Below are 20,004 nucleotides of genomic sequence, written 5' to 3'. Positions count from 1 at the left end.
TCAATGAGAAATAATACTCTATATTCTTTCTGAATAATAGAAAAACACTGCTATATAGCATTCCCTCCTGGACATCCAAATATTTTTCTTCTGATAAAAAAATTGGTCAGCTAGGGTAGGGCACGGTTTGGGGCCCACTATCACTTGTACTTTCTCACCTCAGATGAAGGGTGTAAAGGGTGAATCCCTCATGGAATCAAGGCTCGCCTGACTTCTCTTTTTAAGGAGCCAGGATATAAAAGAATGCAGAGAGATCACATTAATCTTCTATGGCTAACAGAAGTCAGAAGTAGCACGGAGAGAACATGCCAGAAGGCACTTTGGGTCTCCATATAAAGAATTTTCTATCAAGCAGAGATGGACAACAGGAGAACCGGATGCCCCTTGAGGAGCACTCGCTGGAGTCATGCAAGCAGAGAGTGGACACACTAACTGACCCAGCATGTTCCGGGGAGGCTCCACACCCAGACGGAGTTTCACCTACGTGCCATTTTCTGACTCCGCAGGTCTCCTCCCTCACTTGCAGGGGAAGGGCCCAAGTAGGCATGAACAAGGGGTGCTGACCCAGCAGCCAGCAACCAGAAAGTGTCCCGGGTACCCAGCCTGCTCTAGCAGCCAGAGCCCCCACCTCCTCCGGGGCAGAGAGAGAGGAGGGGGGGCACACTGGTTGATGTGCCTCCTGACCCCGTTGGGGGGCTGGTCTGCAGCCCTGATGCTTGGCTTGCCCCTCCCCTCCACCTGCACGTGGCCTCTTCACACCACTGTCCCTAATCCTCGCCTGCACCTGGCTCCCGGGCTCCCCTGGGTCCTGAGGCAGGAGGAGTGAACGCGAGTCCCCAGCCCCACTGCCAGGTCAGGGAAAGCCCAGAAGTGTTTGGAGCTCTACCATGTTCCTCTTGTTATGTGGATTTGTTAAGGTTTTATGGTTTTCTTATGTCTATCACTTCAGATATAGTACCTGTTACATAGATTTCTCTGGTCTAGACTGGGAACCTACAAGCTCCTCTATAGCTCTAAGTTTCTACAAGAAAATACTGAAACTCAACAAACCGATTCAAAAATAACTCTTGATTAAATTCATCTCCCATGGACCAGGGTAATTGGGGGCAGGCCTCAGGAAACTACGGCCCCCCAAAGATTCCCCAGGTGGGCACTGCTGTCTGACTTTTTTTTTTTTTTGACTCTGGAGGGGAGGGTAGATGAGAAATCTTGGATTGTGTAGACTATCTGATGCTACAGAAGTGGTTGGCAAAAGGCAAAAGTATATAGGGGACCAGAGCAAATTCTGTCGGCAGACTGATATTTAAAATATTTAAAAACCAACATAATAATTTTAAAAAATAGGCCCCTAAAAGAGGAAAAGAGTCCTTCACTCAGTAGCCTACTCTCTCTTATTAGGTTTGTGTATTCTATTTCAACCGTGTGTGTGTGTATTTTAGAGATGGCTTTACATCTACTGTCTCCAACAGTAAACTGAGGGTATGAGGAGTAAACAGATCTCTGGTGAAGAATGCTGCCCTTTGAGTCTGGGGGCCACACACCTGGAGATCCCTCCAAAGTGCCAGCCTCGGTGCACAGTGCCTCCCCGCGGTTCAGCTCTGTTTACTAACTCAGGCGTTTGTTCAGTTTTCACATGCATGCACCTGGCATTCCAGCTTTGGCTTTTATAACAAGGCCGTACTTGGCTGAGAGTAGTGGATCAGGAGCTGTGGTTTTGTTTTTTTGAGGAGGGAAATGAAATGAGGGAGGAAAGAGGATGGGGAGAGAGGGGCCTCTATGTCGCAGAGTCTGCATCCTAACGCTGCACCTGGCACACAGCAGGGCCCTGACACATGCCCACTGGAAAACAGCAAGCTCAAGCAAAGGCAGAGCCAGGGGCAGCTGTGAACATGGAAGGCAGAGCTGCAGAGCAATGGTAAGGGATAAGCTGGTACCTGCGGCAAGCTTTGGTGTGGCTAAGGACCCACCCCAGGGCTGAATTAGCTATGGAATGGGAGTTTTGGAAGGTCAATGCAAAGCTGGGAACCAAGTACCAGGGAGCCAGGAACCACACAGATGCCTTAGGTCAAGAAATACAATGGGTCAAAGTTGGGCAGGCAGCTGGGAAGCAGAAATAACGTGCCAGAGACAAAGTGATAGTGGAAACGGAACCCAGCTGACCTTACCAGGTGCCTGTGCCAGGGTTCCTGGGGGCTGGGAGACTGGACATGGAAAGGGAACCTGCCCATCCTGGAGCCAGCCGACAGACACCACTGGGCCTCAGGTGGCCAGCACAGGGTCTCTGCACCATAGGAATCTGACCACACACCATACCCACTCCTACCCTCCCAGTCCAGGCTACACATGCACCCCTCCTTGTGCAGACGGGTGGACTGGCTGGAGAAGAGATGACAGAGTGTGCAGGTGAGGCTACCGGCTTTCAGAATGCAAGAGCGTGCTCCCGCATAGGCAGCAGCAGAAAATGCAGACAACAGGCTGGGAGTGTGAGCTCTACCTTGGGGTCTGACTCTTTTGGTTATGTGGCCTTGGGGAAGCCGCTGAAGGTCTCTGCGCCTCCTGTTCCTCCTGGTTAATGTGGGGGATGTGTCTGGAATCAACTGACTTGACGCTTCCATAAGGCAGGGAAGAGGTGGGAGGCCAGGCTGGTTCTGAAGTGAATTATTAACATAAAAAAGTGTTTGCCATTCTCAGGTATGTCCTGATTGTCACATAATCGAGCGTGGGATATCACAGAGAAATCTCATGTATCTAGCTGGTGATGTCCAGCCGCCCAGTAGACAAAGTGTTCACACTGCCATTTAGATTTCTAAGTTAAATAATGTTAATTACCAGGTTAATGACTGATGATAGAATTTTTTTTTCCCACCTTCCCCTGGGGATTAAAAGGCATACCACATATAGCTGAATACTTCATTTCTGATGCCTAAGTCCAGAAAGAGCAAGGCCATGGAGAAAGGTTAAACCTAATTTCTGGGTTCTGGGAAACTGTAAGCAGCCAGCATGACTCTCAAGGACTTGGAGAGCCAGATCTTCCCGAGGCTGGACCAACTGCAACAGCCTCTGGACAGCCTGTGCGGCTACGGTGCTGTCATGTTAGGTACAGCAAGTGGGCCAGCTGCACTGCTGGGGACCTGGGTGAGGGACATCTGGGGAGAGGGTGCATGCCCTCTGGCCAGAGCACAGCCTTACCAATGGGCATCTGTGTGCCACCCACTGCATACCGCAAAGGGAAGACTGGAAGACCGTCTTAGATGATTTCATAATTTTTGAAAATTACAAAGACTGTATGCTTCTCAAGTGATAGTTAAGAAACCATGATATGTAAACACACCTGTAGAAAAATCTGCCATTAGATGACAACAAATCTATGCTCACAAGGTTCTAGATCATTCATTCTAGTTTTCTGTGGGCTTTAAAAATACAGTTGAAAACAAATAACCCCACCCCTCAAAGAAACCAAACAAACAAAACTCAGTGGAAAGATGAGCAAGAAAAGAGTAAGAAAGTCTGGCCCTCAGATGCTCTGGATCAGGTATTAGACAATGGAACAGATTAGAAGGAGGAAAGTCTGAGAGTGAGGCTGGCGGTGGGGAGGGGGGGTCATTACAGACAATCTCCAGATGTGAGGCCAAGGGTACATGGGAGTTTTACTTCGAAAGGGACATAGATATTAAGGCAATGGAAGGATATGGGGAAGAGGGAGTCAGGTGTGATTATCTGTTTTTGTTTTTAAAAGCACTCATTAGTTTCCTAAGTATAACAGTAGTACTTATTGGCCATTATAAAAGTTAAAAAAAAAAAAAAGATGACACACGTCATTCATGGTTCTACTACCCAAGATTATCAATTAGCTATATTTGTGCCAAGTTTTTGAGTGTTTGTAAGTATACTTTACATATGGATTTTTTATATTTGCTTTTTGTAATTCCAAAAATACAATGTTCCATATTTTTTTTTTTTTAGTTTTTTAAAAGATTTTATTTATTTATTTGTGAGAGAGAGAGAGAGAGCACAGCAGGGGGAGTGGGAGAGGGAGAAGCAGACCCCCTGCTCAGCAGGGAGCCCCATGCGGGACTCGATCCCAGGACCCTGTGATCATGACCTGAGCCAAAGGCAGATGCTTAACTGACTAAGCCACCCAAGCACCCCAATATTTGTAAACATTGCAAATATTTTGTGAGTTCAAAAGTATTTTGTGGAATACATACACCTTATTTTATTTTACTATTTTGCTTTAACCATTAATATTATCTTTAACTTTTTGCTATTATATATAATTCTGTGGTGGACATCTTTATGCACATTAGAATTATTTCCTGAGACTAGATTACAAAAAGAATTAGTGGATGAAAAATAAAGATATTTTTAAAACTTCCAATGCATATTGCACAACTGCTTTCCAAAAACTTTTTATAAATTTACTCACCCAAGCAATGGGTCAGAATGCCATTTTGTTGTGCTCTTACTAACTCTGATTCTGTTTAAACTTTAACTTTAGCTCAGTGTCTCCTTAGTCCTAGGTTGGCCTCCTACACGAGACAACATGAAGGAGTGTGTGCTCCTAGCGCTCTTGGCTTTATGCTCTGCCAAGCCCTTATTTCGTCCTTCGTATGTGACGCTAAAGAACATGATGCTGAAGGACATGGAAGATGAAGTGGATGGTGACCCTGATGATGACAACTCTCTTTTTCCAACAAGAGAGCCAATTAACCCCTTTTTCCCTTTTGATCTGTTTCCAACATGTCCATTTGGATGCCAATGCTACTCGAGAGTTGTACACTGCTCCGATCTAGGTAAGAACATATGTCAACTTGTTCTGGAGAAAATGTCATTCTGATAAACTTGAAAGGATAGTAAGAGTCCTCGCTGATATTTCAAAAATCAGCTAATTGTAAAGCAATTTTTAAGTTTTTTGAAAATATAACAAACATAGAACATTTCCTTCTCTTCTCAAATTTGAATCAAAATGGCTCGTTTTAATTTCCTTCAGAGCGAATGGACAGCACTGTGGTTCATTTCAGGATGTCAGCAGTTTGACAGTGTGCTTTCTAGTAACATTCTACAAGGACAAGATAAATTGCCTGTCTGTAGCAATAAACAGGTTATAGAATTTGTGAAATCTCTAATGTAGGAATTTTTAAAGTCAATGCTCTTTGTTCTGAATGATTTAGGTTTAGAACCATCTAGAAAAGAAGTGACTGAACTAAATCACTTTCTAAAGTCTTAAAATGCATAATTCTCTGCTGAGTACTTTATTTTTTTAAATATTTCTAATGAAGATGCTCTTGAATAGAGGGGTACACTCATACCCTGTTCAGGGAGAGGGTATGATGGGGAATGCATACCAGGGTTCACTGTACCCGCCCATTTCCAGATGAGGGGCAGGCTCAGACCTGCCTCACTGTGGGAAGCCAAAGTGTGGCACACATCTGTCCTTCTGTACATACCTCAACTCTCCCTCGTGACCACGACAATGAAAAGGGTCTGGAGCCCTGTCACTCTTTCTCCCTCAGAAAATGAATTTCTTTCCAGAGCTTCCAATTTCATCAGGGGTGGGGTGAGCAAGGTCACTCCAAGTCTAAGTTACCTGGTGCTTTCTGCAGAGCCGCCCACTTCCTCCAAGACATTCCACTTCATTTCCTAAGACCAAAATCGTCTACCAAAATGGCCACCTTGCCAATCTGCCAAGTGACTCCCTTTCCCTCTTTCTATCTGTGGTCAAACTTCTTAAAAGAGTGAGTCATCGCTCTAAACTATGGAGGGAAAAGTACTCAGGGCTATCGGGTAGAGTGCTGACATTCCCAGTATTTTGATACTGAGCCCTTCGATGGGGCTATTAAATATACTACTGCTCCTTAGAAGCAAGGATGGCTCCCCCAAAAGCATACTAACATCTGAAACTCCCTGTAAAATGCATAAAAAAGGATGATGGATGAACGGTAAGTATAGTAAAATGCTGATGGTAGAAAGAGACTATGAGTTTTCACTGTAAAATTCTTTCAACTTTTCTTTAATGTTTGAACATTTCAATAACAAATGTTGGGGAAAAACAAGAAGGCCCCATGTTTGTCAAGCATAACTACTGTATGGCCGGACAAGCAGGGTGGGTATATTCGGCCATCTAGGGAAAGCAAGAAAAGTAAGGAAGAAATGCACCAGGTACAGCTCTGGGTAATTTCCTGCTCTTCTCTGTGTTTTAATTCAAGAGGGGGAAAAAACATTAAGTCTTTAAGTAATTTAACTAACATGACTGAGTACCTACATACACAGAGAGCATGATGCAGCTGAACCTTAACCTCACATCCCAGAAAGAAAGCTACTATCAACGCTGCGAACTGACAGGGGGGGTCAAAGCAATGGCTGGAAAAGACCCAGCCCTGAGGGGTAGGGGGTCAGCAAAGGTCTACTGCACACCCAGACATCAACAGGGAGTTATAGATGAGTAAGTTTTTATAAATCAAATAACTGACAACTGAGTAGAGCAGTTCATTGTTAAAGGAAATGCGTAGTAACGTTTTAAAGAATGTACATGAAAATAATATAATTTATTTTCTAAGCACAACTTTCTACATTTGAGGCTTCTTAATATGATCAAAACCCACAGGTTCCAATTCAGCCCCACAACAGCCTGAGTAGTGGCAGAGAATGTTACTGCTCCTCAACCCTGGTGCATCAGCAGGAGCTGCACCTCACCTGCGGTCACCTCCCTGCAGTCATATTGGTGCGCCCTAATTTACCTCATCTGTCACCTTGTGCAGATGAGCAGTGACAGCTAGACCCAGCTAGACACCTTGCAAAAATATATAAGTTACTCGAAAAGGTCTTCAGGTCTTTCCAAAGAGCAATGTTTTGCTGTTTCTTAATGGTAACTGTGGATTTTAACAAACGTACGTTTCTATCATATTAGAAAACTTCTTCAGCGTATCATGTGTGTGTAACATGTTCATTTACTTCTCAGGTTTGTCCTCCGTCCCAAGCAACATTCCATTCGATACTCAAATGGTTGACCTTCAAAACAATAAAATTAAGGAAATCAAAGAAAATGATTTTAAAGGACTCACTTCACTTTATGTAAGAATATATATGTTCATATTTAAGTGAAAATCTCTATCACTGCTAAAAGGATTACTCATATTTTGTGTAAACAAGTCTTACTTTTCTGTGTGTGAAGAATGACAAAATCCCTGGTATTCAGTAGTGTTCTAGTTAATGAGAAATTAGATTTGATTAATTTAATTCGAGTGATGTTACCTGAAATGAAAGCCAGGTAAAAGGTAATGGGCTAAGCATTTAAGTAAACGGTCCTAAAATGAGCTCATGATCTATTTAGGTAATCACACTCACTATACACTAAAATGAGTAAGATGAGGACTATTTATAAGAACTCATTAGGATACAGTGTACCCAAACCTGCTGACTTATCTGAAGACACCACAAATCTCTGAGAGCAGGACATGCATTATATCTAATTAATATATACTTGTACGGCTTTTCTTCCCCCCTAGAACTTTAAAAATGAAAAATAATTTTTCCTTACAATATTTATTAATATTCTAAGATTTAAAAGATTCTTAGTTTTCTATGCAACCCTTAGGGCCTCTAGATTTTAGCAAGTAAAAAGTCTAATTTACCTTGGAATTGGGTTTGGGAAGAGCCTGATTCCACACGTCCCAGCAATGGGGGTGCCCACTCTTCCCCTCAGCACGGATTTCGGGCGCTGGTGCGGAGGGCAACCACACTCCCCTTTCAAGGCTATGCTCGCACCTTCTCATGCCGTGCTGGAGGGCAGAAACGTAAGGCCTGTCGTGCCCAGGGCAGTTACAGCACTGAGAGGAAAAGGTACCGACACCGTGGCCACATCATTCTCTTTCAGATCCCCTAGGCCTGTTCTCCTCCGGTCCCCTTCCAGGCCGCCCTGCCTTCCCATCACCCTCAGGTCAGTGCGTAGACCCTGATGACCCGTCCTAGCATGCAGGGAAGGGGACCATTGAGGCCCATTATGCAAGCAGTTCGTGTCTGCTGGATAAGCAAGGACACTGAGGCTGGCCATGTTCTAGGCACCACAAAGAATGATCTTTCCTTAGGCTCTCTACCTATCCTCTTGGCAAAGCCACGCCGCCCTGTGATGCCAGGTGTGGGCTCCCAGGACCATGACTGGACAGCTTAGATTTGGTTAAGACTCCGTAAGTTCCCATATATAAAAAAAGAGCGATTGGAAGAGCATATATTTATCTTATAACTGAGGCATCACTAAAATATTAGGACAATCCCACCAAGAATCTGTCCAGTCCATCCCACCAACTTCAGACCACAGAAACCTCTGGAGAATGGCAAGGCCATTATTAACTCTCAGAAGTTGGAAATACAGCCTACGCATGCTTCTACCACTTCTTCAACTTTATATTGAGCTACACAACCACAAGAATAATTGAAGTCATATTCAATACCAAAATCATAAAGTTTTTTTTTTAAAGATTTTATTTATTTGACAGAGAGAGACACAGCGAGAGGGGTAACACAAGCAGGGGGAGTGGGAGAGGGAGAAGCAGGCTTCCCGTGGAGCAGGGAGCCTGATGTGGGGCTCGATCCCAGGACCTGGAATCATGACCCGAGCTGAAGGCAGACGCTTAACGACTGAGCCACCCAGGCGCCCCTCATTAACAGTTTTTAATTTGTCCTATAATTTTATTACATCTCGGGAGTATCCCAGGGACTTAGCCCACTTGTACTCCCATTATTCACTGGGAAATGAGTCTGAAAGGTGCCAGGAGCTGTGTTAGGCTTGTTTCTGTGTGGTCAGTTTTATGTGGCACTTGTTGGAGGGGTAGTGGGTTCTGGAGTCAGGCAGGCCTGGGCTCAAACCTTGGCCCCACTAGAAGTAAGTGCTGGGCCAGTGGCTTGCCTCACCAAGCCTGACTTCCCCTGCTGTGACAGAGCTGTAACAATGCTGTGGAACTCACTCAGAGGAATGAATGCCCAGCACCCAGTGGCTCAGTGCTGTCAACAGCCCTCGTGCTTCCTGACTGGCTCAATGGGAAAACACTTCTCATTGCACACTCTCTACCTGAATTGTGCGCATGCTATTTTAAAACATTTAATTATAATATCATCTTGTATGGTACCTGTCCTTAAAGAAAATCAAAAGTGTTTTTCAGATAATCTATAAATTCTCCATGTCTCGGCTGGCTGTTTGGCCTTCTGGTTCTTACACAAAGGACAATCCAGCTTTAGGGAATGAGTGGGCTCATTACACACATGCCGAATTTGCAGTCAGATGGCTACAGCCTCACTCATCAGGAAGACTTCCTGTCCGACTTCTGAAAAGCTACCCTTTTCTCATCTTCTGTCCTTACCTGTAACCACACTGCCTGGGGCTCTGTGACTGTCACTTCTGGAATGGCAAGTGCAAGGGAACTGCAAACGCTAACTCAGTCTGCGGGGACAGCTGCATGAGACCCTCCATACAAACTCATTCCATCCTGCACTCCTCACTCTTCCTTTTAGGTAGCTCTGGCAATGCACGTACTACCAGGAGGATACCAACAATTCCCAGGCACACACTCCCTCTGGGACCCCCAACAGTGGAGGCCCACAGTAAGCGCCCACTGTGGCAGAACATATTGCAGAGGGCAGAGGAACTAGGCCAGACAGGACGCAGGTCCCTCTTTGTCATTGGGCCTATTTCCTCCGTGCGAAAGGGAGAGAGATAATTTCTAACTTTGTATCACAGGGTTGAGTGAGGGCTCAACAAGTTGTTACCCCACTCTTCCCCAAAGGAGAAGAGAACACACTTAGCTGGTGGCATACAGGAAAAAGGACATGTTACTAGTTCCTGTTCTCCTTCAGGTGAGATGGTATACCTGACAGGAGGATAAGAAAAGGGCCTACAGGGTGCCTGGCTGGCTCAGGCGGTGGACCGTCCGACTCCTGATCTTGGCTCAGGTCTCGATCTCGGGTCATGAGTACAAGTCCCAAGAGGGGCTGCTCTCTGGGTGTGGAGCCTACTTTAAAAATAATAAATAAATAAATAAATAAATAAACAATAAAGGCCTACAGGAAAGAGAATAATCAAGGGAGTTTAGCTGCCAAAGTGTTTGTATTTCTTCTGTGGAAGAACCACGGTGTGAATAACACTAGAAAGGCATATTAAGTCTGTCTGGAAACATCGGGAAGGTTGGTATAGAATGGGATTGGTGACAACATTCATAAACGGAATGACTCTAGAGCTGCTCTCTGAAAGAAGGTCCCAAGGAATGAAGCCCCCAGCCACCGCCCTTGGGACACATGGAGCCGTTTCTGCTGCCCAGCACACCCAGGTGCAGCAGTCAGGCGCTCTCCACACGCCTCACGGGCTTGACTCCTGACAGTGCAGAGCTGGGCTGCTGTCTGAGCTTGGAGCTCCCCTGAGGCCGCTGCCACGGGGCCCTGAGAAGGGGTTGAGGCATTTCTCAGGACTCACTGCTGTCTCCCCAGTGTCTGAGATAAGCCAGCATGTGGTGGGCACTTTGTAGCAGTTTACGCCTACACATCTCCAGTCTGGGAAAAATGCTTCACATTAGTAAACATAAAAGAAGTAAGGTTTTGGGGCGCCTGGGTGGCTCAGTCGTTAAGCATCTGCCTTCGGCTCAGGTCATGATCCCAGGGTCCTGCTCCGCAGGAAGCCTGTTTCTCCCTCTCCCACTCCCCCTGCTTGTGTTCCCTCTCTCGCTGTGTCTCTGTCAAATAAATAAATAAAATCTTTAAAAAAAAAAAAAGAAGTAAGGTTTTAAAAGTAGATAAAATCATACAAAAACATATTTGGTGTGACTGAACAGATTTTCATTTCATTTTATTTTATTTTAGAGAGAGTAAGGGTGGGGAGGGGCAGAGAGAGAGAGAGAATCCTCAAGCAGATTCCCTGCTGAATGCAGAGCCTGACCCGGGGCTGGATCCCACAACCGTGAGATCATGACCTGTTCCGAAATCAAAGAGTCGGACACCTAGCCAACTGAGCCATCCCGGTGCCCTCTGAATAGATTTTTAGATATAATACCATTGATTACTTCCCTGAAGGGAAATGGGGTGTGGGGGGGAGGAGGGGGAAGGGCTTAACTGCATGAACACATCACCTACTGAAAGATAAACCAAAGGCTCAAAACCACTCTGTTCCAACTCAGTAGTAGATATTTGTTTTAGCTTAGATTGGACTGGGGAACTATTTACATATTAATAAAGTATGTGAATGACATAATTTCCATTGTTTTCCACAAGTAACTAATCACTGCAGAATATCAAATCCACTTCATAACAGTCTATCTCTTTATGCTTTATCTAGGCTTTGATTCTGAACAACAATAAGCTAACAAAGATTCACCCAAAAGCTTTTCTAACCACAAAGAAGTTGAGAAGGCTCTATCTGTCCCACAATCAACTAAGTGAAATACCATTTAACCTTCCCAAGTCACTAGCAGAACTCAGAATTCATGATAACAAAGTTAAGAAAATACAAAAGGAGACATTCAAAGGAATGAATACTCTACATGTTCTAGGTAAGTTTACACAAACAGATGAAACATTTTGGAATTATATGCAATATGCAAAGATAGAGGTCTTCATCATCACCAGCAATGTTTAAGACTGGTAATTTCCAAAATTAACCTTTTTAATCCAACAATCTCTATCTAAGCCATTTATAAATCAAAGTATCAAACAAAGAAATACGCCATTTCTAACATACACTCTCAAGAATCCCCTTTGAAACACCTACTGTGGTTTCAGTTTTCTGATTGCACCCTAATTGGTAAAATCTGTAATTCATATTTAATTTTAAAGGTAGTACTTTTTAAAAAAATAATAAGGTTATGCTTACACCAAAAAAGGTAGTATTTTTAATGTGTTGTATAAACTACTCAAATATAACGTAAAAAATTAATTCAGAGATTATTTGAAATGTACATCTAATTGACATTATCTGCTTTAAGATTGCTGAGCTAGGGAAATTTATGTTGTACATTATAAACTCCACCCTATTTTACTTCTAACTCCCATCGTATAACCATGCCTCTCCAATATTCATTCAAAATTCAAAATTCATGGTCAATATTCTCATTAACTTCCTCAGTTACTTAGGTAGGCCAAATGCCTGGCACTTACCAAACAGCCTCATTTATTGGCATCTCCCCAAAATTATATTTCTGTTAATCAAATAACAATTTCTAATTGACTTATAATTTTAAAAGCTTAGGTGACAAATAAATGTATACTGGAAAACACAAATGTTTTAAATTATATGAAGAATTAGCTTTTTTCTAATGTAATATTAACACAACAAAATATGCTCACGGTCAGAACAGAGTGATAAGTCATGGACTTAACAATTCAAAGCACAAATCTATTATATATATTTTCTATAATAAATCTATTCTAGTATTAATCTACTGTAAGCATATTGTTACTTCAGCCTATGTAATACGAAGCAGTCTTTTTCTGAGAGCAACAGAAAGGGGAACAGATAGACAAAGAAATAAACACAGCAAGTGAAAAAGATGCAGGATAAAGCTCGTATTTCCCAAGCCCGTAGTTCTTGGGATGTCTGTGCCCGCACTGAGTCTTCCTCATACACAATGAATGCATGCTAAATTATGTCATTTGCCCTCCACAGAAATGAGTGCAAACCCTCTCGATAATAATGGGATTGAACCAGGGGCATTTGAAGGAGTGACAGTGTTCCATATCAGAATTGCAGAAGCAAAACTGACCTCAGTTCCTAAAGGTTTGTATTTATTTACGAAAAGTACTTTAAAAAAACTGTCACCTTTAAATGACCATGAAATGTATTGTTGTAAGCTGTATACACTGTCGAAACCCAAGATGGTCAGAACCCTTTTTATCAGTAGGTCTAGTTGGGGTAGTGTGAAATTTGTTGTTTTTTCACACACATAAAGAGCCATACATAGTGCTTTTTCTTTTTCCCAGTATGAAACCAGAATCTTTTTGTTTCCCCAGTGAGAACAAACATTAAGAAGTAATGAGCTTTTTATTCCTTCTTCCTAACATTTACTCATATATACCTGTCATTCCGTGAAGAACCTGCTAGAGGTGGACATTCTCTAGAGAGGAAGTTTGGGGAAGATGCATGGGGCCAGACTGGGGCAGATACAGGCTCTGGCAGGGGTGGGCATGCACCCTGTACCCCATGTCTTCACTCAGGTGCTGTGCAGATTCATGGGCCAGTGCACAGAAAGGTCTGAGGATGGTGTCAGGCACCCAGTGAATGCCCTCTCCTGACATGATGGAGACTTGTTCTTTATGATGGGACCTGAACCTGGTGCCTCAAAGTTAAGTGCCTCTTAAGTTTGCTACTGGACCAGTTTTCTAACCGTCTACTGCAAGCTCCCACTGTGGCGATGAGCTAGATTGTCTCACCCTTCTTGGGAACCCTGCTCAGAGTCCATTCCTGGTCTCTGACAGGGGTGCTCTCTCTCAGCTGTGATGATGACCTGAGTCAGAAATAACCCCTGTGATTAATCATACAGTTTCCTTTCAAACAGCTGTCCTTCCGTGTCCACAGGAAAAGCAGAGACTTCATTGAAACCTTTTTCTACTACTCACCTGATCCAGATTAACAAAACAAACATCAACTCTTAAGTTAAAGGACACAGCAAAGCTGCTCTTAGGAATCAAGTGGTGATCTTTCACTTAGGAGAAAAATCATAAGAAGTAAAAGTTGGAAAGACAATTTTGTTTTTATACAGGAAAAATCAATTTAATTCAGAACAACACAATTAAAAAGCCACCTTCTTTAGCATTCAATAAGGTGGTTGTTTTCAACAAGAAACCTAAAATGATTTACTTCTCATCTTTCAGACACCACCAACAAAAATACATGCCACCTAACAAGTCCCATACATGAAAAGCCTCTGACATGCTGACAGTGGACAAAAGTGAGGGGCAGGCAGAGGGCACGAGAGGAGGGTCAGGGAGGAGAAAGGCTGGAGCTCACTGCCCCGGGGCTGTGCTCACCAGCAGCCTCTCCTACACTGCAACACATCCCAAGACCAGTTCTCTTCAAGTTTCAGCGTATCTTAAAAATGAAGGCTTAACTTCTCATGATGTTTTCAAGATTCTTCCAAAGGCTTAAGGAACATATAACATCTTTAGAAATTTATTATTTATTTATTTAAGGATTTTATTTATTTGCGAGAGAGAGCGAGAGCAAGAGAGAGCGCGCATGAGAGGAGTGAGGGGCAGAGGCAGGAGGACAAGCAGGCTCCCCACTGAGCAGGGAGCCCAATGCGGGATTCCCAGGACCCTGGGATCATGACCTGAGCTGAAGGCAGACGCTTAACTGACTGAGCCACCCAGGCGCCACTATCTTTAGAAATTTAAATTGGAATTAAATCTCTCAACTTATTTAACCGCTCTTTCAAGATCCCTATGACATTCAAAAGCCAGTGGAGTTTTCTGTTTTTATCATTTATTTGCTAAAATGTGAAGGCTGACTGCTGAAATCCAATCATCCACTACCCCTGCGGCAGGATGAAATTAGGCAGAGGCCCAAAGGGTCCTGACCAGACCTGACACGTTAACACAAGAAGAGGTGAAACGTGCCTTCCTCCTGGGTCATTTGGAAAACGCTGCTACAGAGCAGCACTGCATGGGGGGGTGAAGACCCCTGTGTGAAGATAGGGTAGGAATAGAAGGGTCTGTGCAAAAGCAGGCACGTATTTGCTGACAGTCACTGAGCTCCCACCCAAACTCCTACATGGCTCATCTACCCTGCAGGAGCTCTGCTTTTCTCTTGGGTCATCCACCTTCTCTATGCCCTAGCAAAGGGAACGGTCCCCTCAAGTTCTACAAACCCTCTTCCAAAAAGTTTCCCTGACTGCTCAACATGAACAGATTTCTCTCTTTGAGTTGCTACGACATATTCTAGAACAGGCTGGAACATCTATGACACTTTTTTAGTGATTTCTGTATGTGTGATGGATTTGCTCAACTAGTATGTAAGGTTTCTGAAGAGAGAACTTCCCCTCTGTTCTTTTTACATATTGGAGGATATAGTCATTCCATAAATATAATTCAGTTCAACTAATAAGAATCCAAAAAAATTAGAACCCTCTCAGTTTAGAATTGTTTTCCTGTCCTCTAGGTTTTTTTTTTTTAACTTCTAAAATCCAAAGTAGACTCTGGAATCAACATAAATTCAGCCAGCAAATGTACTGATATGTAGGGGCGCCTGGGTGGCTCAGTCGTTAAGCATCTGCCTTCAGCTCAGGTCATGGTCCCAGGGTCCTGGGATCGAGCCCTGCATGGGGCTCCCTGCATGGGGCTCCCTGCTCGGCGGGAAGCCCGCTTCTCCCTCTCCCACTCCCCCTGCTTGTGTTCTCTGTCAAATAAATAAATAAAAATCTTTAAAAAAAAAAAAGAGTACTGATATTTGGATGCTTCAGAAGACTTAACCACTAATAAAGGAAGGAAATGTTTTCAGTAAGAGTTGGAAAAAAGAACACTTTTCCCAGCTAGCTAACTAGAACCTATGGTTGACAAATAATACTAATAAAATAAGGCGTGATTTAATTTTCTGGTTAATCTGGGGAGGGCTAGGGTCAAAACATGCAGGGGTGAGAAGAGAAGATGCCCACATTCATAGGGTACCTGGCGTGTGCCAGGTTACACTGTAGATGCTTCTCTTTATGCAGAAACTACTACTAATTGAAGAGAATAAATACTGCAATAGATCCAATATATCAAACAGGTAAAAACCCACATGTTCATAAAAATACTAAAAAAAATTTCACTGGTCACTTCTGGGCATGGCACCAACTCATTACTTAAAAGAAGCAAACATTTATGCTGCCTTTTCCGTAAAAATTGTGACTAAATAATTGATGAAGGAAAATTCTTTAGATACGAATCCTACTGATAAATGTATTTAAGCATGACAAAATCAGAAAATCACCATTTTTACATTCTTAATGAAATAATAGATCCTGTAGCACTCATCAACAAACACTAAGACCATCAAACGAAAGGCTGATCTACTTAATTTAATCCAGTCTCTACATCGAAGCATAGCTTATAAGAAATGACTAAGACAAACGATATGTAGAAGCCTCAGTCCAATCTACAAATGAGTATCTCAAACAAATATCTGAAAGAAATCAGTGCAAGACAGGGAAAAAAGAGGAAGTATATATTTAATAGTAGAAGAAATTTAAGAGATGGGAGAACCCAATGCATTCTGTAAACTTCTATCTGGATCCCAACCTGAACAAATCAACTGTAAAACAATGTATCTGAGATGATTAGGGAAAGGAATATTCTGTGATCATGAAGAATCACTGCGACTTCTGATGGCTGTGACAATGACAGGATGGTTATGTGGAAACAAGAGGACCTGATGAGTTAAGGACATCTGGTGAGGCCTTTACAGGTGAAGTGACATTATGTATGGAATTTGATTCTAAATACTCCAGCAAAGAAACAAGTGAATGAAGAAAAATCAATGAACAAGTCAATGACAGATAACTAATGTGGTGGATGAAAGACGTATGGAAAACTGGACACTGCAGTGTGGTGGCTCATGACACTAGCTTCTATTTCTATGTGAAATTTTCCATAATAAAAAGTTGAAGAAAAAAAAAAAAGCAGATCCCTAAAGGACTAAGTCTACAGTGTGAAACTTAACAAGTACATGAATAATCAGTTGGGCTTGGTTTTTTACTCCATCTAACATGCCTATTTGTTTTCTTACTCGAGATCTACCATCAACTTTACTGGAGCTTCATTTAGACTATAATAAAATTTCAACTGTGGAACTCGAGGATTTTAAACGATACAAAGACCTGCAAAGGTAAAAACCCCCCAAACCCCAACTCAGAAGTGGTAGGGATATGATGGAGACACTAATGAGATCCCCGGGGGAAGCGGAGAGACCTAATCAAGTCTGTCACTGTCCTGAAGATAAAACAAACAGGGACAGCTATTCCTTACTCTTTCTTGGGGGTAACAGAGGGACACCAAGTGAAATGAGAACAACTTTTCAGGTGCCCCCCTGGTTGGTGTAGGTTAGCTACAGAGTTTTGCTGACAGTGGAGGAGACAGCTGTCACACCCTGAAATAGGTTATGACATGCAACCAGGAAGAACCTTTCTCTGAACACAGACGCAAATAGGTCAGGTTTCTGTTTCCCACTCAGCTGTTTTCAGCTATCACAACGTCTGCCTAAGAGTTGATGCATTTTATGCCATTTTTAGGCTGGGCCTAGGAAACAACAGAATCACAGACATCGAAAATGGAAGTCTTGCTAACATACCACGAGTAAGAGAAATACATTTGGAAAACAACAAACTAAAAAAAATCCCTCCAGGATTACAGGAGTTGAAATACCTCCAGGTAAAACGTTCTTCCACTTGTGTTTTGTAGATACTAGTACTTCCCTTTGCTTCCGTGAGCTGTAGGAGTATCTGAAGCAAAGACCATGCAAGCAGCAAGGGTAACTCACATATAAGGACTCTGCAGGTTGCCTGAGGCGTTCTTAAGATCCGGCTTCTAAGCAGACGTTAGCTAAAACGCTCAGGTATCCCTTTCCATCCTCCAGTTTCTCCTAGTGCTGAAGCCCTTGCGGCACAGTTACTGACCCGGCTCATTTCAGGTTTCTGGGGTGGCAAGGGCTATGTAAAGGCAGGACTGGTCAGGAGGAATCCGAGGAGGATCATATATCCTTCATTCTGGAAACGTTTCACGAAGTGCATGTGGACAAGGTCCCAGGTATTTTCATTATCAGTGCAGTGCTAAATTAGAAGTAGGCATGATTTTTTCAAATTGATGTCAGAATACATAATCATAAGTCAGTATTTGGGGCACCATGGATTCCTCTTTCTTCTTCTTCATTGTTAGAAACCTTTTGTTTGAATCTGGCAACTCTTGACTAGGTGGGAAGGGCCCCAGAATCCTTGGAGCATCCGATAGAGTTTTAGATCCTCCCAAGAACAAAAAATGAAGACAATACTTTGTACACAATTTTAGGAGTTTCACAGATCTCCCTGACTTTCACCTATGTTCCTCAAATTAAGAATTCCTACTTAATCCCATTTCACCTTAGTCCACTTTTCTCATGTGCTTTTCCTGATTTGCAACATCCTCATCTTCTAAGAAGCAAAAACATATTGGGAAAAAACTGGGCCTTGAGTCACTTGCTGCTTCTGGATTTCTTCCTGATTTACCTATAAACAGGTCTTGTCCACTACACCCCTTTTGAGATAAAAGCCATCAAAATGGATGTGGTACGGGCAGATGTTCATCTCAAGGCTACAAGTTTTACTTTTTTTCAAGTGTTGCATCTAAATGTCTCGTCAGTGAGCACAACCTGTGTCTTTCCTTTCTCAAGCCATTCCCAATTTGCATTCTTTGTTCACAAGTAAAGAAATTACTCTGATTCCAACTTCTGGCTGCTTTTAAATCTACCCATACTCTTACTAGCATTCTTTTTTTTAATGAATAGAATTAGAACACACAAAAAACAGAATTATAAAGGAGAATACAAGTCATAAGGGTACAACTCAGCAAACGTCCACAAAGCAAGCACACCAACATCCAGCAGTGTTTCCCAGTGAGGTCAATGCTGGGGAACACCACACCTTGCACTGAACATGAACTGCCGGGAAACGTGCATGAACCATACAAAGCACCTGTCACAAAATCCCCAAGACTGACAGAGGGAACAGGAGGCTCCCACACCAAACTTAAAGGTTTTAGCAATGCCTGGAGTTCTCATGACTAGCTCAGATCAATCTCACCGAAATGTAAAGGTACAATCTAGAGGTAATGACAGCCAGAACTCATACCTTAGCCTTACCTGCAAAAGGCTTCTACTCTTTCACCTGTCAAAATGTTGTCAGTAGACTGCTCTTACTTCTCAGAAATCTCAATTGCCAAAAAGACCAAAGAAGAATTTAAAGGGCAGATAAAGGGAATGGAGGGAAGTCCCTATACTGTCCATTCTTTCTGAGTAATAATATAAAAGACATATACACAGTTTATAAAACTATATTTTGTCCATTGGTGCAAAAAAAAAATTTGACTATTGATCCTATATTACACATATGTATTCAAGCTTTTAACATATTTTTCTATAAAGCAACTTACAAAAAAGCAGTTCTACACTTTTTTGCCTTGATCACAGAAAGTGTTAGCTAACAATTCATATTCACAAGCCTAATCTTGGGAGCATTTCATTCTTCTGCTCATTTCTAGTACTTTTAAAACACAGTATTATCCACATGCAATGTAGTACACACACACACACACACTGCTCCACAGGTGGGGGGGGGCGGCGTGTGCTGACCTGGCAGTGTGCTCTGGCCACGGCGGGAGCCCCTGCTGCACTGCGCACACAGAACACTTCTGTGTATCACACAAGATCCCGAGAGGATATAATAAGTATTTAACAGGTATAAAACATACAAGTACATATATATTTTTTTAAATGAAATACATTCAAATCAGTATGAAATAAATGGACAAATAAACCCATGAACAAATGTGGACTATAAAAAGAACATCTTCATTTTACATTGATTGTGTACTTTCTTTCTCCCGCTGCCACAGATAATCTTCCTTCACTCTAATTCAATCACGAAAGTGGGAGTGAATGACTTCTGCCCAACAGTACCGAAGATGAAGAAATCTTTATACAGTGCGATAAGTTTATCCAACAACCCGGTGAGGTACTGGGAAATGCAGCCTGCAGCTTTCCGCTGTGTTGTGAGCAGAATGAGCGTTCAGCTCGGGAACTTAAGAAAGTAGTTATTAGTATTATCCATTTAATATAAAATGAAAAAATTGTTACATTTGGAATACTTGAACTCTATTAAAAATGGTGGTATTATGCAAACAAGCAAAAGCTATTCCTAAGTGGTAAGTCCACCGACTTACTCTATGACAAAAAATTTCAACAGAATTTTGCAAAACTATTGCTACATCAGGATTAAGAGAAACATGCATCTACTGCAGTTTCCTTTT

At 42.6% G+C, this 20,004-nt stretch overlaps 2 protein-coding genes across 3 annotated transcripts in view; one reads left to right on the top strand and one right to left on the bottom strand.

Moving 5' to 3' along the window:
- The window catches only part of CENPP (centromere protein P), a 228,222-nt gene that overhangs the window by 88,111 nt on the left and 120,107 nt on the right, over positions 1-20,004 (bottom strand). The window lies entirely within an intron of this gene.
- On the top strand, positions 4,544-19,788 carry ASPN (asporin). The gene is made up of 7 exons (XM_028093071.2): positions 4,544-4,793; positions 6,959-7,071; positions 11,315-11,528; positions 12,641-12,751; positions 16,741-16,834; positions 17,238-17,376; positions 19,591-19,788. Exons 1-7 carry the CDS (start codon positions 4,544-4,546, stop codon positions 19,786-19,788), a joined length of 1,119 nt encoding a protein of 372 aa, XP_027948872.1.

This window comes from Eumetopias jubatus, unplaced genomic scaffold, assembly GCF_037043125.1.
Source record: "Eumetopias jubatus isolate StellerSeaLion01/CBP00866 unplaced genomic scaffold, mEumJub1_p1.0 scaffold_15, whole genome shotgun sequence".
NCBI classification, from domain to species: Eukaryota; Metazoa; Chordata; class Mammalia; order Carnivora; family Otariidae; genus Eumetopias; species Eumetopias jubatus.
The sequence above is the reverse complement of the archived record's forward strand: the minus strand, read 5'-3'. Positions and strand labels throughout refer to the sequence as shown.